Below are 23,233 nucleotides of genomic sequence, written 5' to 3'. Positions count from 1 at the left end.
TTGGGAGGGGGGTGCACTTACTTGTAGTAACAGACATCATAGCCCACCCGAATCCAGTGAGGCCTGCCCTGGAGAGCTTCCTTCACTGAATACATGACCGGCTGCATGCCTACACAAAACAATACAACAGCCACATTACCTAAAAGTCAAATACTTTCTTAAGCAAAAAGAGATGTAACTTGCATGGATCAGTGGGAAAACTCAGCAGGCACCCTTGCTGTGATCATCCCAAATGTACCACATTTCTTCTCCAGGGCCGTTTCCACACTGCTCACCTTCAGTCGGAACACTGCGGAACGTTGCAAAAAAACCGCACAAGATAGCATTTTCTCGCACGAGTTTTGTGCGACATGGTGCTAAGCTCGCTCGAGAAAATGCTCTCTTCCGAGTTTTGTTCACAACGTTCCAGGGCATTCTGATTGAAGGTGAGTAGTGTGGAAACGGCCCAGGACTGAGCACTGAGAACATTGGGAGTTTGCAACAGAAGCCGGCTGTGCACTGCTCTGATTGGCTGGCCTTTTTGATGTCACCAGGAAACCTTGTTTTAATCAAAGGGCCTTTTGCAGATAGCGCATAATTTTTTTTAAAAAAGCAGATCGCCCGTCTGAAACATAAAAGGAGGCCCAAGACTGGGGGCTGAGCCCGCACTTCATTCACTGCTATACACATTGTCATTTCTATTGTGAAATGAGGAAGCAGACCAAACATTCTAGTTTTGCATTACATCTGCCTAAAACCTTGCCCTTCCAAACCGCTGCTGGTTCTCTGCTTAACAGTGATTCCGCTCCGAACAGCAACAATATATATATATTTTTAATGGCAATGTTTGCTACACTGCTACGTCACCTAGAAGGAAATCCTAGAAGTGGAGTAGAGTAGCTCTAAGAATCCCCAGAAACTCTATATCACTTCCAGGGTTTCTATGGCCTTGCAACCCTATTAGGGAGGGTGGAGCTTGGGAAGGTTTTGATATCAGCTCTGAGTGACAGTCTAGGCTGCCTCTTCTAATCTGCATGGTCTTTACCACAGAGTCAGGGAAATTCCTAGAGCACCACTATGGGGAGGGCATGTTATCTTCCACACCTCAATTTTTGGGTGACAGGAAATTGAGGGCTAGTAACTCCACATTTAAGGCATATAAATGGGAGGCCAGCCTCATCAGCACCATCATCAAATGGTAGTCCCCAGGATTCTTTGGAAGCGGCCATGACTCTTAAACAAGTTTAAAACTGGCTTAGCAATGTAGAGCAAAGAGACCCTATAAAAACCAGATGTTGCCATTTCAAAATATCCTTCATTGCTGAAGCTATTGACTAAGAACTGTATGAAAACTCACAGGCAGGTTTAGCACCAAACAAGACATGATATTGGGAGAACCACGGACACATATCTCATTTTTAAAAAGAGTAAAAGCCACCACAGAGTGAGGGCAATTTGGTTCACAGTCATGATGCAGCGGCTCATAATCCTTTCCGCGGCATAATTTTTCTCATACTCGGTCTCAGTGAGACCCTTATCCAGAGCTTCTCTTTGCAGGGGAAACATACATGCACCATCCAGGTACATCCCCATAAGGAGGGCTATTGGGGCATTGGGGAAACCCTGCACGGGGGGAGGGGGTGTAATGCTCTCTCACCTAACAACAACAACAACTCAAAGTGGTTTACAAAGTATGTTACTGATGGTTGTTGTGGATTTTTCAGGCTGTATAGCCATGGTCTTGGCATTGTAGTTCCTGACGTTTCGCCAGTGGCTGTGACTGGCATCCTCAGAGCTGTAGCACCAAAAGACAGAGATCTCTCAGTTTCACAGTGTAGAGAAGATGTTGGCAGGTCATTTATATCTACTCAGGAAGGTGGGTTTGGGCTGAGTCATCCTGTAAGAGTTTCCCAGGGTGTGGAATGCTAATGGAGGGAGGCTTCACTATCCTGAGGAGGTTCTTTGTATGTTATTATTATCCCCACAACAATAATCACCTTGTGAGGTGGGTGGGGTTGAGAGAGCTCTGAGAGAGCTGTGGCTGACCCAAGGTCACCCAGCTGGCTTCAGTCAGAGGAGTGGGGAATCAAACCTGGCTCTGCAGATTAGAGTCCTGCTGCTCTTATCCACTATACCAAACTGGCCCTTGGTGCGTTCAGATTCAGATGAGAACTTTATAGTTCTGATCTGAATCAGGGGGGCGGGGGGCGTTGCAGCGTATTCTTTACAAACTATGGAAGATTTGGTCTCTGATTTCCAAATATCATACATAGAAGACAAAGTTTGGTGGGAAATGAGTTGATCTTGCTACAGTGGAAAATTACAAAGGACAATTCTAAAGGAAAGGAGAGAGTGGAAGCAGCCGGGCATACAAATCAAGACTTCAAAGTCAAGACCTTTTTCCCAGAACCAATTTCCTACACCTTGTAGAAGGATAGACTGGGGAAGCGTGGATAACTTTTACAGTGTTAAAAGCCTACATGTATTAACTCCATATTGTCCCCCTTCCTTGATGGTCTCCACTCCACTGAAAGTTAAAGTAAGCTCTCTGCAAAACAGGTTATCTCTTGTTTATAAAGTGCCATTCATGTTGATCATGCTATAGAAAACATTTTCCCTATTCCTCCCTCCCCCCGCCCCCGCTCATTCCCCTCTTTTTCCTGCCCATACTAAAGTAGTGAATGCAATAGAAGATTGCTGTGGAAATGCAGAGTGTCCATCAACAGTCCTAAAAAGCATGCCAGTTGAGAGTCTCTCTACACAAGACATCTGACACGTGAAGAACACATGTCAAGAGATGCAATGTTAGTTGGGAAGGGTAGTTTAAAAAGACAGAGGCAGTGGCAGGGCAAAGGTTTTGCTATACACTGAAGCCGTGTGAAGGGGCTGTGAAATGCCAGAAGAAAAACTTCAGCCCATTAGAGCCTCTCCAGGTCCAAGCCTGGCTCTGGAAGCAGATCCAGCCCATTTTCATTCCTCACTGCCCTCTAGTATGTGATCCCACACAGTTTTAGACTGGAGAGGTGAAACTGACAGAGGCTTCCAGGAGGCGAAGATGAAATTAACAAACCCTTTGAGGAGCAATTTCCACCAGCTCTGACTTTTAAACTACACTTCCTGGCTAACATTGCATCTCCCTATATTTGACAAACACACACCGAGGCATCTCGTCTAGAGAGACTCCAAGTTAATCACATGCAATTAAGCTGTGGCCTCATGTAGAACCAAGGAAGGAAATTTGGAAATCCCACCCCCACCCCCCACCCAAAGTCTCTCTTTCCTGGATTCTTTAAACTCCCAAGGGCTTAAATGGCACTAGTTTCTCTCCTGCTCTCCTTTTTCCCCTTAAGAGACTCTCACCTACTCTCAATATTCCATCCCACTTGGAGCATGCTCAGGCCTCATTTGGCTATTGAGAGTTTTCTTCTGTTTAATTTAAAAAGTTATTTTTCTCAGTGTACCTAGGGACACAGAAACCACTACTTTGCCTGTGTTCGCCCCTGTAGTGCACTTTTCATTTTCCACACAGAGGCCAGTCAGTTATCTATTTGAATAATAGTCTTAAACCTTTGGTTCCTATTGTATTACTGATGTGTCCTTTTGCTAGTATCATGTGTCTTTTCTTTGGTTATTTCATTTCATTTCAGAATAGAGCAACCACATTGGCTCACATCAACATCGCTTATTTTGGTATGCTATTGCCCCATTTTTATGTATTTTATTTATTTTTAGCAAGTTAACTGATCAGAGCTTTCCCTCATCTTCACCCCAAAACACCTAAACCAAATACCAAATGTCATTTGCTACACAGACGACAAACCCAGAGCATAAGCAAGAAAATCTATGGTACAGTCAGCGAACACCATCACAGCTATGATCAACCACTCTGTTTCCCCTGCATGCATACAAGCCTGAATTGTTTTCCCAAGGATCAACTTTATCCAATGAAAAGGTTTGGGATGATCCACAAAACATTCTATCATGTAGCCCTGCAGCAGAAATTAATATGCCCGAGAGCTTGAGAGCAGAACCACAAGTGACAAAAGGCACAGATTGGACACTTGTCTGCTTCCCTCAAGTTTTGATGGGAAATGTAGGCAACTTGGCGGAATGTTGGACAAGTGACAGTTGAAAAGTCCATTGGACAGCAGTCAGAGAGCGAAGCTGCGAGACCAGGATGCCTACATTTCCCATCAAAACTTGAGGGAAGCAGACAAGTGTCCAATCTGTGCCTTTTGTCACTTGTGGTTCTGCTCTCAGATACAACCAACCTGAGGTAGGACTGTACCACTTCAGAATGGAGCTGGGAGAGTCCCGCCATGTCAAAGCTCCATGCTTTGTTGGGATGGCAAATGAGAGACTCAAGTCTGAATCTCCACCTCCTGGCATGAGTCACTCATCCTCCATTCCAAAGTGGCCAAGCTGTTGGCCTGGAGGGCCAACCAACAGGGCACAGGTGCCAAGGCCTCCCCCCCATGTTGCTTCCTAGCAATGGTATTCATTGCATCTTGGATAGACCTCTCTTCCATAACCCCGTCTAACCCTCTTTTACAGCCATCTGTTCTGGTGGCCTTCACTCCATACACCAGCTGCAGGTTCCACAATTTTCACTACTCATCAAGCAAATAAGCCCTTTTTCTTTTCCATCCTGAAACTATTGCCCATCATCTTCACTGGGTAAGAAAGGAGCAAGGGAATTAAGCACCTCAGACCACCCACCCCCCTCCCCTGAGCTTGAAATGCTATGGAAGACATCGATAACTTAATCCGTCTGGCTTGCGTGAAGCCAAACGGCCCACCATGCACATGGATGGAAATCCCCACATGGCCGCAATAGGGTCTTACCATAGTTGAACTGGCTGTTGGACTTCTCGCAGTTGATGATGTTGAAGCGGTAGGGAGTGGCGGACTTCATGGCGCTGACCTCGAAATAGAACCATTGCTGGTGCTGGGTGGTGTTGATGTCAGGGTTAAGGATCAGGTCGTACTCAAACCTGGAGCACAAAGCCACAGTTGCACTGCATTAAGAACTGGACTGCAAAAAAGGGCGTCCTTCACGGAGGATGGCCCAGGCGTTGCACCCAACATATGCAACAAGCGAGGCCGAATGCACCAAACCTGCCTCCCCACACCCCTACATGTATAATGCTCACTGATGTTCCTTGGTTTTAGAGAAGAGACACATGCATTTCAGAGAACAATTGCAGAATTGTCACTGCAAAGAATGGCACACAACTACTCCCCTAGTGGGCAGGGGTGCTTGTATCTGGAATGCCCAGCCCAGGTAAGGATAGAGGATGCATGAAAAACAAAAGAGACTCTCAGGGTACAGGCTTTTGAGAGTCAAATCTCCCTTCCTCAAGAGCTTTGACTCACAAAAGCTTATACCCTGCAAATCTTGTCGGTCTTCAAAGTACTACTGGACTCAAATCTTGCTGTTCTGCTGCAGATGAACATGGCTACCCCCTTGAAACTATATGAAAAAAAATGTACACACATGAAGCTTCCTTATACTGGATCAGACCATTGGTTCATGAAGGTCATAACTGTCTGGCAGGAGCTCTCCAAGATTTCAAGTAGAAGTCTTTCATATCATCTACCACTTTGTCCTTTTTAACTGGTGATGCTGGGGATCGAACCCGAGAACCTCTGCATGCAAAGCAGAGGCTCTTCCGTTGAGTCACAGCCCCTCCCCCAATGTATGGAGCTGACACCATCCAGCTCCAAAATCTGAGATTTTGGAAGATTTTGTCATCATAATTTAGTGATGGACAATGTCATTCTGCAGGGCTTTAACTACCTTCCTGCTGTCTCCCTTAGTTAAATTTCTGAGCAGGCCATGGTTGTGTCCAGCAGCCCCTGGTGACATGCAATGGTGTTGGTGGAGAGGCCTTTGTGTTGGGTGACTCTTGAGGTGAGAATACGGCTGCTACAACTGCATGCCTAGATTCACTGGCAGCTTGTTGGAGGTGTTTTGCTACTTACTCCCTCATCTGGATGGCCTTGCGAAGGTTCCCAGACTCAAATTTGGAGAAGAACTTCAGGCACCCAGGAGCATCACAGCTTAAGGAGACAGAAAACAAGGTGCAAGCAGATTACTGAGAATCCCTATCGAAAGGAGAACCAGTAGCAACTCCAGTTTAAAACTCGGCGGCATCTGAAACACAATGAGGTCAAACCTGGAAACCATGGCTGTCGTTCTAGCTATCGCCATCTTTTCTGAGTTTTCTCTGGAAGTGACTTTGGGCCAAGCTACACATGACGAATGACACTTGAACAGCAAGTGTATTTCTCCCTGTTCACTTGCCCTCCACTCAATCCATTTGCCGTTCAAGTGTCATTCGTCATGTGTAGCTTGGCCCTTCATCGCCCTCACAACGCTTGCAATGCTGTCCTCACCCACCATTTCCCCACCTCCAACCCTCCTGCCAGTTGCCAGGCTTGGTCTGGCAACCCTACTACCACCAATGGGAGACAGATTCCTTTGGGTTTGGGGATGGGGTTTGAATGCAAAGTGTGGGGATGTGCATAGAGGCAGAAATACTAACACACAGTCCTTCATCACCAGTTTGATTTGGGAAATCCCAGCAGGAAAAAACGTGGCTCAAAATGGTGGAAGTGCAATGGGTGGAACATGCTGTCGAGTTGGTAGCACAAAGGCAGTGCTCTGCATTGTTTGATGCCCACACTTATGCTTCCCACTACATCACCTTGGATTAGTACCTTGGGACATCCAAGCTGAAGACGACTTGATCTATCGTATCCTCTGGCTGGATAACACGACGGACATCTTCAAATATTTTGGCCCTGCAAAAAGGAAAAAGGAGGGTTGAGCTGGCCTGTGAACATAGGCACTTGTGGAAAGAAAGCACTTGCCCCTCATCCCGTCCCTTTCAAAATTTCCCCTTCTCTCCTTGCACCCTTTGAGTCTTTAAAAGCTGATTACTCTGCAATAAAGGAAGGAAGGAAGGAAATGCTTTTTTTGTCCCAATGTCATTAATTGAGGGACAGATTGTAGAAGGTCACATTGGAGAAGGCATGTATTTTGTCCAGGTGAGGGTTCACGCCTATATTTGCATTAAGAACTGAAGGACAAATATATATATTTATCTACTTCAACTACGCTCTCCTTTTTCCCCCAGTGGGGACCCATGGTGGCTTGCATCATTCTCTTGTCTTCCATTTTATTCTCACAACAACCCTGTCAGGAAAATCAGGCTGAGGCTGTGTGATTGGCTCAAGGTCACCCAGCAAGCTTCCATGACAGAGTGGGGATTCAAACCAGGGGATCCCGGACCTCTTCTGACACTCAAACCACTGCACCACACTGACATTTATTTAAGCCTCATGGCTTAACTTGCCTTCTTAGCCTAACTTCCCTCCCCTCACACCTCTTTTTTGCTCTCCTGTTGTGACATTAAATTGCAAGACTGCAGTCAGGGCCACGTTGTTTTTTTAAACAGAGCCCCTGAAATTTGTTGCAGAAGGTAATAATCAAGAAGGGGGAGTCGTTGGTTGTCCTGCAATAATTCCAGGTGCTTGCCTGCCGGACGAAGCAAAGGACGCGAATTGGCGAGGATCTGTGGAGCGGATAAAATAATAACGGACACAGTGACTGAAACTCTTCTCATACGTTATCTTGGAATCCTTACAACGTCCCTATACGGGAGGCCAGAATTACCCCCAGGGAATACATATGGCAGAGATAAGATTTGAAACAAGGCCCTTCCAGATTACAGCTCATCTGTAGCAGAGAAAGCCAAGGCAGCCAGCAAAGCAACCACAGGTATGGCTGCCTAGGACAGCCAAGGCTGTGGCTAGGGTGCCGGGGGTGTGGCTATTTATGAAGGAGTGGTCCATTAATTGCTACTAAACTAAAGTAAATCTCCCCAGTCACCAGCAAACCTCTGAATACCAGTGCTGGGAGGCAGTATCTGGGGAAAGCTTCGGCCTCCGTTCCCTCCAGGGTAACAGTTTGACCAATGTGTGAAACAGGTTGCAGGACTAGATGGACCATTGGTCAGATTCAGCAGTAAGATTGACAGTTAACCACCCCTGTCAGGCAAGTTCCTGCCCCCATCCTCCGTTGCCCATGCTCACTCAATGAGCAGTAGAAGAAAAAAAGGGAGGAATGACATCATGGACGCTGTGATGTCACATCTGGCTGATGGTCCGCATCATTCTAAGGATTTCCTCTAATCTCTATGTTCTAGGGGAATTCCTAGAGCAGGGGGAAGTATTATGCTCTTGCCTCTCCCAAAAAAAACCTCCCAAAGTTTGTCCTACCCACCAGGACTTGTGTTCTTACATTTCTTATTCAAGAATACAAAAAGATGAACCAACACTAAACATTCTATAGTCTACTTGCTACAGTTGCTAACTCTGGGTTGGGAGATTCCTGGAGATTTGGGGGTGGATCCTGGGAAGGGCTGGGTTTGGGATGGGGAAGGACTTCATTAGGGTATAATGCCATAAAGTCCACCCTCCAAAGCAGCCATTTTCTCCAGGAGGACGGATCTCTGTTGCCTGGAGGTCAGCTGTAATTCCAGGAGATCGCCAGTCCCCATCTGGAGGCTGGCAACCTTAACATTTGCCCATCTTTATAAGAGAGGAAAAAAATCAAAACAGACTCACTTTTGGATGCCATATCTCCTCTGGTGTACAGACTGGCAATATGGAAGAGTTTGATGACCCCAAAAATCAGGAAATGCCAACACTCTGAACTCTGGAATGGACTTGGTACACGCAGCCTTTCCCATGTACAAACAAGGATTATGGAAAGGAATATTCCCTGGGTGTCTCTCCAGAAGTTTTGTGACAACCTCAGAGGCCCTCACAGTTCCTTGGTGACCAAGTTCGCAGGAGTTTAAGCAACTGGCATGGGAAATTTGTATATCCAAGGATACATCTTTGGCAAGAGGGTTTGGATGGGCTGTGTTGGCTTTGTCTTGTGCCTTGAAGGAGTCCACCACAGTGCCCAGTTCATCAGAAGCCAATTTTCCAGGTTCTTGTTCTTCCGTCTTCACACAGTTCTGCAGCACAACACTGGAGGTCCTTTGGGGCAGTTTTCGCCTGTTAGCAGTTTGGTCTCTCTCTCCACATTTTGGCTGGTGGTTTGCGGGGGCAGCCTTTGGAATGACACGGAGGCAGGAACGTGTTAGAGTCCCGGGGGCATCTTCGGAGCTCATTTCATCTTCAGAGTCCGACTTTAACTCCTTGACAGTAGGGAAAAGACACAAAATCTGACATAACTCCTTCTGTAAAGTACCACATGAAATTTGTAATTGATACCCGAGGCCGCCCAGGATAGTCTCACCCGAAAGTTACAGCAAAGTTCCAAACACATCGCGCGGTACTGTTCAAGCTCCGACTCTGGTCGATCGGGCTGTGGCCTGGACATGAGTTTCTCAGCATCTCTCTCTAAATCGTCATCCTTTCAAAATGAGAGAGAGGAAGGAGGTTGCAGAAAGAACCACCAAGCCATCTTGGAAAAACTTGCCCCGTACTGTGCAATTGCTCTCTGAGCAATGTAAAAAAGCTTCACCTAAAGCAACTTATCTCATTGAGCCTATTCGGCCATTTGCAGTATTGAGAATGAGGACTGGGGGCCACCACAAAATGGCTGCCACAAGGAGTAGGGTTACCAACCCTGGATTGGGAAATTCCTGGAGATTTGAGGGTGGAGCCGGGTTTGGGAAGAGGAGGAACCTCAGCAAGGTACAATGCCATATAATCTACCTTCAGGGTTTCCAGTCTCCATATGGCGACTGGAGAGATCTCCCAGAATTACAAGCGTTCTTCAGACAACAGAGAATGGTTCCCTTGGAGAAAATGGCTGCTTTAGAGGTGGACTATATGGTGGCACTGAAATCTCCCCAAGCTCCACCCTTCCTAAGCTCCACCCCCCAAATCTCCATGAATTTTCCAACCCAGAGTTGCCAGTCCTGTCTGCCCTCCAAAGCAACCATTTTCTCCAGGAGTACTGACCTCTTTAGCCAAAGGATCCATTGTCGTTCTGGGAGATCTCCAGGCTCCATCTGGAGGTTGGTAGCCCTAGCAGGAAGCAATCACAAAACAGCTTCCAAGGGTGCTGGGGCCCAATCACAAAAATGTTGGCATCCTCCTATTACGCTGTTTCTGAATGAGTAGTTCTCTACGGACCTAAAGGTGATGCCTCCTGGTGTCTTCTGAAGCACTTCCCGCTGCGCTGAGGCAGAGGAAAATCAGGGTTGGCTCTTTGCTACAGGCATTATGCTTGGGTCACTTTCTCCTCATGATATTGTTCCAACCTAAACCAGCCTTCTTGGGGGAAAACATACAAGCACAGTGCCTTAGGGTCTCACTACAAGTGACGAATGACACTTGCCTGGCAAGTGAACAGACTCATGTGTATTCCTCCCTGTTCACTTGCCATTCACTTGCGCTCCATTTGATCAAGTGGAGCGCAAGTGAATGGCAAGTGAACAGGGAGGGATACACGTGAGTCTGTTCACTTGCCAGGTAAGTGTCATTTGTCACTTGTAGTGCGACCCCTAGTGTCCATTTCTAGCATCAGATCTCTGCTAAGTAAGCAGTTGCAATACCATCCTCTGGCACTGATGCCACTGCAGCAAAGCAGAGAAGTAGGCAGCAACTCCAACTTTTGACCAGCTACTATGGTTACACAGAGAACATGCCATCCGGAGCTTGCTGCAAGGAACACTAGTTTGATACTCATGACTTCTTACTCCGTGCTACTTGCATTTCCACACTTGTAATCATTAGCTTTATAATAACAACAACAACAACATTTGATTTATATACTACCCTTCAGGACAACTTAATGTCCACTCAGAGTGGTTTACAAAGTGTATTATTATTATTATCCTCACAACAATCACCCTGTGAGGTGGGTGGGGCTGAGAGAGCTCTGAGAGAGCTGTGACTGACCCAAAGTCACCCAGCTGGCTTCAGGCGAAGGAGTGGGGAATCAAACCCAATTCTCCAGGTTAGAGTCCTGCTGCTCTTAACCACTATACCAAACTGGCTCTCTTTCTAGTTTTTTGATGGACCTGTCTTCAGCATGTTCTTGGTTTTAAAGAAAACTTTGTGTTTGTAGTTATCTACAAAAAGAATAAGAAGGGTCTTCTCGAAAACATTTACAGTCAAAAGTTTCTCAGCATTAATGTCTGTTCCATCCTTATCCCATGCAGAAGCTGAGCATCCATGCCTTGGGTTTTGTCCAACATGAGAAAGACTGCATTTCTAAAATTCACCCAGGGTCCCAAACAAAGCTTACTTCCTCCTTGACTTCCACATCCTCGTTACTGAAGTCCTTCTCGATCTCCTCTCCATCTTCTTCACAGCCATCTAAAATGACCCAATGAGAGATCAAAGCAACCAGTACAGCAGCCATGCAGATAATCAAGGGAGTCGCTTGGTCATCTGTGGATCACCCTCTAATTAGAATTTCACTACACGCGAATGGCCAACGGGGTGGAATGGTCACCTCTAAGATCTTTTCCAACATGCTAAGGGTCACGTTTTAAAGTCATTCTTGATTTCAAGGGTCTCTCCAAAACCAGTATCATCATCATCATAGTGGGCAGAAGTCAACTTGAGAACCCCTCAGTTGCAATTCAAGTGAAAAGTAACCCCTTTCCATGATAACATAACAGGGAAAACTGGTGGACGCTGAGGTCCTTAGTTACAGGGGGGGGGGCATTTTTCATGAGCAACTGGTGTGATGCTTAAATGAACCAACCACGTGAATGCAGGTTGATCACCAGAGCCCTGACTATGGACGTATCACCCTGTTAGCAAGGCAGGACAAATACAATGGGAAAGATTCATACATTACCCTTGTCAATACCTTTGGGTTCTTTAAATATCCCCCCTGCTACTGAGCCCTGCTTAGACAATTTCTTCCAGTTATGTATTTAGAAGAGTTTTTCCTCCCACTCTTTAAGCTAAGAAAAAACTCAAGGCGGCTGTGATTAAAAATACAAGCAGAAACTTATCTACTCCGAGCAGCAGCCGCCTAGGACTAATAGAACCGTGGCTGCTTTCACACACTTTGGATCTTGCAGTTTCACACGCATTGGATCCAGTGTTTGTGAAAGTGCATTATTTAGCATGTATGAAAGCAGCCGTGGTTCTATTCAGTGGTGCTTATTCACAGGGAAGTGTTCTTAGAATGGCACTGAGAGCCAAACTACCAGTGATGCCTGACACAGGTTGGACACTTGTCAGCTTCCCTCAAGTTTTGATGGGAAATGTAGGCATCCTGGTCTTGCATCTGTAATGGAGAACCAAGCTGTAAAACCAGGATGCCTACATTTCCCATCAAAACTTGAGGTAAGCTGACAAGTGTCCAACCTATGTAAGGCATCACTTGTAGCTTGGCTCTGAGAAGCATTCACAGTCACAGCCACAATTGCAGGGGATTTTGTCTGAGGCTACTCTAACTTCCATCAGCCCCCTCTTTCAATTAAGCTACTGCCACCACTTTACTGCCCCACCTCCCTGGCCGACACAACAACTTCTTCCCTTGCAAAAGCAAAAGCCTGGATGGAAATTCATCCTATTAGTAGCCATCTACTTCCTGCCACATACAGCAGAACAATTTACCCTCTGGCTTGGGTTGCGATGGTTCAGTTCTGGAGCTTCCAGGAACAGGGAAGGAATAGGGGCTGCTAAGAGCGGATGAAGGAAGAGGCATTTTGGGGTAGGTTTTTCTCAGGATCTGAGTCACCGTGTTCACGATAGGATCCAGGCTCTTGCTAGCTAGACAGTCCTAAAGAAAGAACAGCAAATGTCATTATGTGAATGTGATGATCATACAGCCCTAAGCAGAATTATACCACCCTAAGTCCATGCTGTATGTGTGTTATGTGCCATCAAGTGGCCTCCGACTTATGATGACCCTATGAATGAAAGACCTCCAAAACGTCCTATCATTAACAGATTTGCTCAGATCTTGCAAACTGGAGGACATGGCTTCTTTTATTGAGTCAAGCCACCTCATTTTAGGTCTTCCTCTTTTCCTACTGCCTTCCGCTTTTCCTAGCATTATTGACTTTTCCAGAGAATCTTGTCTTCTCATGATGTGACCAAAATTCAATAGCCTTAGTTTTGTCATTTTAGCTTCTAGGGAGAATTCAGGCTTGATGTGTTCTAAAACCCACTTATTGGTCTTTTTGGCTGTCCATGGTATCCGAAAAAACTCTCCTCCAGCACCACATCTCAAATGAATCAATTTTCTTCCTGTCAGCCTTCTTCACTGTTTAACTTTCACATCCATACCTAGTAATGGGGAATACCATAGTTTGGATTATCTTGATCTTGGTTCCTAGAGAGACCTCTTTATCTTTAAGTATCTTATCTAGCTCAAGTCCAGGGAAGTTAGTGGATTTAGAAGGGTGTAACTCTACTTAGGACAATAGTGTAAGGCTCTCAGTTATTCTCAGATATCTTTCTTACTTTTTGATTAGAAATACGGATGCTAGGAGCAGAGGATTCTGGGCTCATGGGGGTTTTTTATCTCTTGTTCATTCTCAAGCTGTAAATGGCAGAATGACAGTAGGTTATAAACCAGAGGTTGAGTGAGTTGGTCTGGAACCCATACATTCAAAGGAATGATCAGAAGAAGAGCATGCCCTCAAGTTGCAACTGAGGGCCAAGCTACACATGACGAATGACATTTGAATGGCAAATGGATTGAGTGGAGGGCAAGTGAACAGGGAGAAATACACTTGCTGTTCAAGTGTCATTCGTCATGTGTAGCTTGGCCCTGAGAGCGGAACTACAAGTGACGAAAGGCACAGGTTGGACACTTGTCAGCTTCTCTCAAGTTTTGGTGGGAAATGTAGACAGCTTGGCAGAATGTTGGACAAGTGACAGTTGAAAAGTCCATTGGACAGCAGTCAGAGAGCCAAGCTGCAAGACCAGGATGCCTACATTTCCCATCAAAACTTGAGGGAAGCTGACAAGTGTCCAACCTGTGCCTTTTGTCACTTGTAGTTCCGCTCTCAGTCATGCTGACTCCATCAACAAGGTGTTCCATGCAAGAGACAAGCTGAGGTGGCTTGCCATTCATTTCCTCTGCATAACAACTCCAGTCTTCCTGGGTGGTCCAGCCCTGCTAACTGTGGCCAACTTTGCTTGGCATTCAAGGTATGATAATTTTGGAATAAGCTGGGCTATTCAGGCTGCTAATGGAATGACAAAGGGGACGCAATAAGTAAATATTTCTTTTAAAAATAACCCATGATGTGTCCTCCTCCTTTTTTCCTTTTCCTTCCTCCCGAATGTGTTTCGTCTTTCATTTTTGATGTAAGCTTGCTGACTGAGCCTAATTCCCTTCCATACAAAGCCACGCATAAAATTGATGGACAGGTAGATGGAGGACAGGTATACAGAAGTATTTCTTTACCCAAGGTGTAATTAAATTATGGAGTTTTCTGCCATGAGAGATGTACTGAAGGTCACTAGTTCAGCTGGCTTTCATAAAAGACACATTCGTGGAGGAGAGCACCATCAACGGCTATTAGCAATGAGATCTCAGTAGACTTCCATGTTCAGAGGCAGTGTGCACCAGTAGCTAGGGAGGAGGGCAGCAATGGGGTCTTTTGCCCTGCTTAGAAAATGTCCAGAGGCTGCTTTTGAAAACAGGGTGTGGGACTAGAGGAACAATTGGTCTGATTCATCTGGGCTCTTCCTGTGTTTTACTTTTAATTTTTGAACAGCGACAAGCGACTACAGATGCTTTATTAGAAATAGCATCAGCCTGGTGTTTGAGAGTTGGCATTCCTTTGCGATTGGGAGTCTCTTTGTATGTTAAATTAAAGCAATAAGTGAGTAGCAAGTATGTTTGTGTGTTGGGGGTGATAAGAAGACTGAGGGCCAAGCTACACATGATGAATGACACTTGAACGGCAAGTGGATTGAGTGGAGGGCAAGTGAACAGGGAGAAATACACTTGCTGTTCAAGTGTCATTCGTCATGTGTAGCTTGGCCCTGAGAAATTTGGTGCATACCCTATCTAAAGTCTTAGGGCCAAGCTACACATGACGAATGACACTTGAACGGCAAGTGGATTGAGTGGAGGGCAAGTGAACAGGGAGAAATACACTTGCTGTTCAAGTGTCATTCGTCATGTGTAGCTTGGCCCTGAGAAATTTGGTGCATACCCTATCTAAAGTCTCAAATTACAGCTGCATCCAATAGATTGGCTGTAGTCTAAGATTTCATCCATTTCAAGCTTTAGCTACAGATATTTATTTGAAGAATCTGCTGTTTGGATACTGTGAATCCTTTATCCGAACTTGGTTAGCAAGGGGCATTCCTTTGAGAATCAGCATAATGCCTTGCCTTTCCTAATAAGATTCCACAGGTTACCCCGAACACCTACGATAAAGACTTGGGATTTCACTACTGGACAATATGGCTCTTAGCTAGCCCCATCTTTGATAGCCAAAAGACCCTCATTCTCTGAGACAAAGATATAAATCAAATAACAACAACAACATTCGATTTATATACCGCCCTTCAGGACAACTGACATAACCATAAAGGTTTTCAGTCGCCAGGAGGTGGCTGAAGATCTCCCAGAATTACCACTGATTAGTTCCCCATTTTCCATGGGGAAAATGGCTGCCTTGGAAAGTGGACTGTATGGCATTAGACCCAGCTGAGGTCCCTCCCCTCCCCAAACCCCGCCCTCCCCAGACTCCACCTCCCCAAATCTTCACAAATTTCTCTACTCAAGAGCTGGCAACTCTATGGACCTTAAAGGCTGAGACCTGGTGCAAATAATGCAAACTGATTGACAAGAGGACAGCAGCAACCTTTTTCAGATATTCAGTGCTCTATATTCTTTTTTTTATAATCTATTTTTTATTTTTAAAACAGTGCTTTATATTCTTGAAGGCATCTTTGCACCTGCTGATATAGAACAATCTCCAGGGAAGGGAAAACAGAATGGCAAAGCTTTCATGGATCTTCTTTCCTAAGCCATGTAATGCCCATCTACATAAGAATGTGATTGGTTTTTCATCCCGGAAGATTTGAAAAAAAAAAGCCCTTCCAATTCTCCCAGAATATAAACAAAGCACAATAAATCCATTTTAGCATGGCAATGTAGAACATCTACTTATTGATCGATGTAGAACAAATTTTCAGGGATTCCAACACATTCTAGAATCATGCCGAGAAACAGAGTAAAACGAAACATCTACTTCCATAGGCATTCGGGGTTCCACAGCTATTCCTGGTTCCCCAGTGATAGAATAGGTGACTCAGCATGCCTTGGACACTGGGGGGCGCTGCATGTCTCTCGGTTTGATAGTAAGCTGCTTCTTTATGTCTAAGGTGGGAACACGTCCTCTGTCTCTGCGTCTCTTGGGAGATTTTCCTCTTCTTGCCTCATGGTCTTCTGAAGGAGAAGAATTTGTTTCCCAGAGCTCCTGCCATGAAGGCCTCATCCACAGACCCACCTGCAGCCTCGCTGCCAGATTCTGGCCGTGGCTCATTAATAGAGCAAGTGACTCTTTAAATTAGGACTCTTTCTCTCTTCTCCAAGTTATTGCTATAGATGGAATCTACCTCAATAAACTGTAAATTTTATCTTTCTACAATTTGTCTGAGGATTAATTGCTGCACATTGGGGTAAGCACTTCTGACTAAGTAACTCTGCTACCTAAACGAAATACAACCAATTCCTAATACCTAGCACTTGAAATGAAGCAGGTGGTAACTAGAGATGGGCACGAACTGGGGGGAAACCGAACCATGTGGTTCATGGTTCATCAAATTTCACGAACCAAGAGCCACGAACTTTCATGAACCTACCCCTGGTTCGTGAACTGGTTCATTTGGTTCATGAAAACATCACATCCAGGTCAGAAAATCATCACTTCCAGGTCAGCAGAAGGTCACTTCCGGGCCAGCAGAAGTTCACTTCCAGGTCAGCAGAAGGTCTGCAGGGAGGCCATCCATCCCCTGTTGCCTAGGAAACTGATTGATTGGCACCAGGCTGTCTGCAATGACGAACCAAAAAATGAACCAAACAATCCAGCCTAAAAGTTCATGGTGGTTCATCGGAAATGGGATCTGACGAACCGTGGTTCACAAACCACGAACCGGCCTGGTTTGTGCTTAATTTTGGTTTGTATTTCAGATCATGCCCATCTCTAGTGGTAACCAGGAAAAGGCATGGGATATGATGGCACATGCACCCAATTTCCCCTTCAATAGAGATAGCCCTTATTTTCTGTTACAGGGCGGGAAGGCAGCATGGTATGGCCCAATCTTATTGGATTGCAGAAGCTAAACAGGGTAGTTACTTGGATGGGAGACTATCAAGGAACACTCTGCAGAAGAAGGCAATGGCAAACCACCTCTGCTTCTCACTTGGCTTGAAAGCCCGTTGCTGGGGTTGCCTTAAGTTGGTTGCGACTTAACAGCACATACGTACATACGTATTTTCTGTTCCCTGTTCTTATCTCTGCATTCGGGGTCTCCCTCTTAAAAAAATATTCTGGATATTTTTTTTTTAAGATCATTGTTAGCTGATGGAAGAAAAAAAAATATTTATTTATTTCATTAAATTTCTATTCCACCCTCCTTGCAAGTGGGCTCAGGGTGGATGACATCATTTAAAACACAGTGACCACAATAAATACAATAATCCTTAAATTCATAAAAACCATAAAACATTTAAAAATCTTAATTAATGAGCATAATAAAACAAATAGGATAAATATCACAAGGGCAGCAGCCACAATTTAACTATAATGAACTTTGTGGGGGGGACGGTTAACTGTAATTTTAGGGGTTTTTTTAGGAAATGCTCATTTTTAATATGTTAGGGATAAGCATGAATATAAGAAATAAAGCAATAATGTATCGGTGGGGTGGGACTGGGGCTCAGTGGTAGAGCGCTTGCTTTGTAAGGTGTTTCCAGTTGGGTCATGTGAAAGACCTCAGCCTGAGACCCTGGGGAGTCACTGCCATTCCAAGTAGATCATAGAATCATAGAATCATTGAGTTGGAAGGGGCCATACAGACCATCTAGTCCAACTCCCTGCCCAGTGCAGAATCAGCCTAAAGCATCTCTGACAAGTATGCATCCAGCCTCTTCTTGAAAACTGCCAGTGAAGGGGAGCTCACCCCCTCCCTAGGCAGCTGGTTCCAGATACTGCTGACACTGATAGAACCATGACCCAACTCAATGTAAGGCTTCCTTGGTTATGCAGATGAACGGAGTGGGCTGTTTTCAGTGTCTCCCATGAGGTTCTATGGGACCCAGCAAATGCAGCCATCTGGCACAGTTGGGGATGGGGGATCTAACCCTTTATTCCAGATGCTATAATGATGAGACACTGTGTTTGGGCCCTACTCATAGTGGCCCCGAGTATACCCTTCTGCTTTCTCCCAGACAAACTGCCATTTACTTTTAAGCAGGAGAAAAAAAGCAATACTACAGTGGGAGAAAAGGGTTGCAATGGAGAGGGGAAATAATCACACCGCTCCCACCGTTGCACATGTCCTGGCCTCTGTCGGAAGGACCTCCATTACAGTGTCAATACGTATGTGAGTACAGAGGATAGTTGGGCTTGTTGCATTCATTGGCTGCTGCCATGTTTGGAAATGCACAGAGTTAAGAACACTGAAAATATTCCTGTAATACAGTTGTTGAACTTTGCAACAATTGTATGGTATGGTTGAACCAGACACTTTGCAAAGAAGGAATGAGAGAGAGAGAGAGAGAGAGAGAGAGAGAGAGAGAGAGAGAGAGGCTGTCTGCACATGACATTCAGGCACTTCTCATCCTCCTCACCATATGATTGAAGGACATTATAAAATTCAGTAAAATTATGCAGAAGGCCTGTAGGGAGGCTGGAAGAATCATCTAATAAACCTGACAAGCTTACAAGAGTCAGACATAGGAATCTCAGCACATGTTCCTGCCTATCTTGCTCTCGGGGAACAGCATGAGAAGATGACATCAACTTGGATAATGAACCCGTGGGTGAGAACAGTGCCATCAGCTATACGGTAACCACTTAAGAGGATGGAATTCAGGGGAGCCCCTTTTGTCCGGCCAACTCACAGGATAACCTCAGGTTTCAATCTACAAATGCATCCTTTTACCACCATGTGGAGGCTCCATTCCAAGAGGGATAGAAGAGGAGGAAAAAATTTCAGGGCAATGGGAGAAGGATATTCTCAATAAAGTCGCAAGACCTGTGTTCTTTGGGTACATTCAAGCTAAGAAGAGCTCTACCAGATCAGACAGAGGGTCCGTCTACTTCGTCACTCCACGGTGGCCAACCAGAAGATGCAGAGAGGCAAAAGCCTCCCTTTCTTGCTGCCCCTCCCTGCAGAAACTGATATTCGTACATCTGAACTAGGGCTGCCAACTTCCAAGTAAAGACTGGAGATCTCCTCGAATTACAGTTGATCTCCAGTCCAGACTACAGAAATCAGTTTCCCTGGGGAAAAACGGCTGCTTTGAAAGGTAGGCTTTGTGCCATAATACCCCATTAAAATCCCTTCCCTTCCTCAAACTCTGTCCTCCCCAGACTCCTCCCCCAAACCTCCAGGAATTTCCCAACCCGGAGTTGGCAACCCTAATCTGAACATGGAGTCAACAAACACCAACAAGTAGGGGACCCGCAAGTACTTGCAGGGGGCATCTCATTTCCCTCTGTAGTCTTTGGTTACCTGAGCTGTTTTGAAGAGTGTCTCCATGCCATTTGCAAGAAGGAAACATTCCCGGCCAGACCGGACATTGGTGATGTGCTTGAGGCAAAGAAGGAAGCCCCTCCGGATGCATATGTAACTGTTAGTGGTGTCACGCTGATGCCAGTCCTCATATAGCCGGAGCAGCTGACACACGTACCCTCTGTTCACTGCTCGTCGGCTATTAGATTCTGAAAGACAATGGTAGTGGGACAGGTGACTTATCTGCTGCTTGGAAAGTGTGCAAATGGGCACACAACTGTACTTGCACATGTACACACATTCTCTCTGCTTCTGGCATACAGAAATCTGGAGATATGTGCAAAATGTCTGGTACCATAAGCTTTCAATGTTTTCCAGCTGTGCACTATCATTTGAGCATCTAAATGGTTTGCGCCTGCATTGTGCCCAAAGTCACAGTGCAACATGGATTTTGTGGTCATAAAGCTGTTATAGCCCAGTCTCCTGCAGGTTTAGTCAGAAGAAAATTCCACTGCATTCAATGGGATCTACACTTAAATAAGTGTGCACAGCATTGCAGACATGCTCTATAATCTCAAAGAGTACACTCACTCGAATGTTTAGTCATAAGTAACTGTTACTGAGTTCAATAGGTCTCACTCCCTAGTAATCCTTGCTCATTCTTAGTGCTTTTTTGTTTGTAAAAAGTGCCAGCATTCATATTTAAGGTTGTGTCAATTTCCACCAATTTTCTCCTCAGGACTTGGGAGACCTCTGAAAAAGGGCGCCAGTACTCAGTACCAGTTTGTATCATCATTAAAAAGCCCTGGTCATTCCTATATGTGAAAATTATGGTTGAGCTGACCCTGTGTCATGGCAGTGGTAGAATTCAAGTGAAATAAATGCTCACTCTCTTACACCAGGTATTAATGTGAAAAGTAAACTTCACAGAGGTGATAATGGTACATACGTAGGAGAACAAAGATACTACTGTGGTAAAGAGTTAGAAAGAATGATACAGTTCAGAAAAAAACAATTGTTTCCTGCTGGTGTCTGGGAAGACGTTAAGCTGTGGTTGATAAGATAGCTGTTAGAGTTGTAGGGCCTCTAGGTCCAAGTTGTATATATGTAAATAAATCTTCAGTTCCTTGACAACTGGCTAGGATCAGTTCTTTGTGGAACGTGGAGGGATCTTTCTACATTCCCATTATAACAACTACAAGAACACAGATCCAGAGGAGCTAGCCATGACCGTTTCCACACGGCTTACCTTGTTCCGGAAAACAGTGAAATCTTGCACAAAATCGTGTGAGAAGATGCTGTTATCGCACAAGAAGACGCGATAACAGCATCTTCTCGTGCAATTTCGCTGTTTTCCGGAACAAGGTAAGCCACATGGAAATGGCCCATGTTAGTTTGTAGTAGCAAAATAGTAAAGAGTCCATTAGCACCTTTAAGACTAACCAACTTTACTGTAGTATAAGCTTTTGAGAACTACAGTTCTCTTCGTCAGATGCATCTGACGAAGAGCACTGTAGTTCTCAAAATCTTATGCTACAGTAAAGTTGGTTTGTCTTAAAGGTGCTACTGGACTCTTTACTATTTTACAAGAACACACAAAGCTAAGTATGGGAGCACTGGAAAATCTAGAGCGCTACAGAGTAAGCGTAGGGTGGACACAGTTTTCATCAAGTCCAGTTCTAATGAAATTGACGTATTTCCGCTTGAATTCTGAATTTTATTAATTTCAAGAGGCCCTGATTGACACACTCCAGCCAAAGGCTCATCAGGTAGTTTATGAAGCCCACCTCACCTGGTCCCTGGCACGTCCTCCCATCACAAGGGCCTTTGCTCAAAAGGTCAGCCTCATCAGCAGCTGAGAGGAAACCAGTAATCAACTCCAGAGCCCAGAAATCTCTCCAACTTGAACAGCAATCAAAGGAAGCAATTCAGACATTCTGACTGAAGGCATATGTATGTTAAAGATTACTAGGTTCCAACTTTATTATTATTATTATTATTTTTGCACGATGAAACAGAACTGTAGGAAGCCAGAAGAAAGCGCAGGGGAAAGCTGCAGTTGTGAAAGCAGGCTCTACACTTTGACACACATTGAGGCAAACTTGTGTCACTAGAAGCAATACGTTTGGAGCGGTAGTTCCAAGTCTGTGGAATGCTTTCACCCTAGAAATGAGGAATTGTTCCTCTTTCCATTCATTTTAGTTGTAAAAATCTTTTTTGGGCCTGGCTTTTGGGACCTCTCTGTCTATCAAATGCATGAAGTTGCCTTGTCCTGGTTGATCAAGGTCGGACTTGACTGCTTGCTGCTGGAAGCAGCTCTTCTAACCCTTTCCCATTACCTACTACCCAATCTTCTTAGCAGGAGATTGAACCTTAGACCTTGGCCAATTCCACACGACTTACCTGAACCCGGGACGTTGCGCTACGTTGCGGATCATGCAGGAGAAAACATGAAATATCGCATTTTCTTGCGCGAGTTTTGCGCGATGCCGCGCAAAACTCGTGCAAGAAGAAGCAATATTTCACGTTTTCCCCAGCATGGTCTGCAACGTAGCGCAACGTCCCGGGTTCAGGTAAGTCGTGTGGAATCGGCCCTTCTGTATGCAAAGCAGGTACTGTATCACTGAGCTGAGACTTCACTGTTATTTTAAAAGGAGTCAGATTAATGTGCCTTATCCTGTGTCAGGTCGTTGATCTATCAAGGTCAGATTTGCCTACTCTGATTAGAAGTGATGTGCCAAGGTCTCTGGTAGACCTTTTCACATCTTCTACTACCTAAGGTTTCAAAACTGGCAATGCCAGAGATTGAACCTAGGAACGTCTAACATGTAAGGCAGGTGTTTTGCCAATGAGCCACAGCACCATCCTGATTCATACATTTTATTCCAAATGTAACTTTATGTGGAAGTATTCAAGGAGATCGGAGTTCTCCCTTCCTCGTTTTATTCTCACTGGAATCACAAAGAATGGACATGACCGTCCAAGATAATGAGGCGACTGAGAGTTCTATTTGTCCAAACAGTTTCGAGAATGTAGTTGTATCCATCTCCATGCTGGACCCAATCCTCACTTATCTCCTAAAATGGTAGGTAAGGTGAAGGTAGTCCCCTGTGCAAGCACTGAGTCATTACTGATCCATGGGGGGACGTCACATCACAATGTTTTCTTGGCAGACTTCTGTTACGGGGTGGTTTGCCATTGCCTTCCCCAGTCATCTACACTTTACCCCCAGGAAGCTGGGTACTCATTTTACCGACCTCAGAAGGATGGAAGGCTGAGTCAACCTTGAGCCAGCTATCTGAACCCAGCTTCAGCCAGGATCTAACTCGGGTTGTCGTGAGCAGAGCTTGGGCTGTAGTACTGCAGCTTACCACTCTGCACCATGGGGCTCTACAATGAGCAGCTCATAATTGAAAAAAGACAATTCACATGACTCCACCCAATCCAGCTAATATCCTACACCAAGTTGTGGATTTTTCCAAATATCTACGGAAGCAGGTACATATCTGTATGTTTTCTAGTGAGGCCAATTAACTTTTTAAAAAAT

The 23,233-nt window shown here is 45.1% G+C and overlaps 1 protein-coding gene across 1 annotated transcript in view; it reads right to left on the bottom strand.

The window, feature by feature from the left end:
* AGBL1 (AGBL carboxypeptidase 1) overlaps window positions 1–23,233 on the bottom strand; it is a 433,907-nt gene that overhangs the window by 347,800 nt on the left and 62,874 nt on the right. Inside the window, exons 7-15 of the mRNA XM_055003103.1 lie at window positions 19,687–19,895; window positions 12,589–12,754; window positions 11,258–11,328; window positions 9,296–9,412; window positions 8,614–9,194; window positions 6,703–6,786; window positions 5,965–6,042; window positions 4,825–4,973; window positions 22–109 (exon numbers count right to left, since the gene is read on the bottom strand). Of these exons, the coding sequence (XP_054859078.1) occupies window positions 22–109; window positions 4,825–4,973; window positions 5,965–6,042; window positions 6,703–6,786; window positions 8,614–9,194; window positions 9,296–9,412; window positions 11,258–11,328; window positions 12,589–12,754; window positions 19,687–19,895 (1,543 nt within the window). The remainder of the gene's footprint in view (window positions 1–21; window positions 110–4,824; window positions 4,974–5,964; window positions 6,043–6,702; window positions 6,787–8,613; window positions 9,195–9,295; window positions 9,413–11,257; window positions 11,329–12,588; window positions 12,755–19,686; window positions 19,896–23,233) is intronic.

This window comes from Eublepharis macularius, chromosome 18 (genome assembly GCF_028583425.1).
Source record: "Eublepharis macularius isolate TG4126 chromosome 18, MPM_Emac_v1.0, whole genome shotgun sequence".
Classification (NCBI taxonomy): domain Eukaryota; kingdom Metazoa; phylum Chordata; class Lepidosauria; order Squamata; family Eublepharidae; genus Eublepharis; species Eublepharis macularius.
Note: the sequence above shows the minus strand (reverse complement) of the source record. Positions and strands in the feature narration are given on the sequence as shown.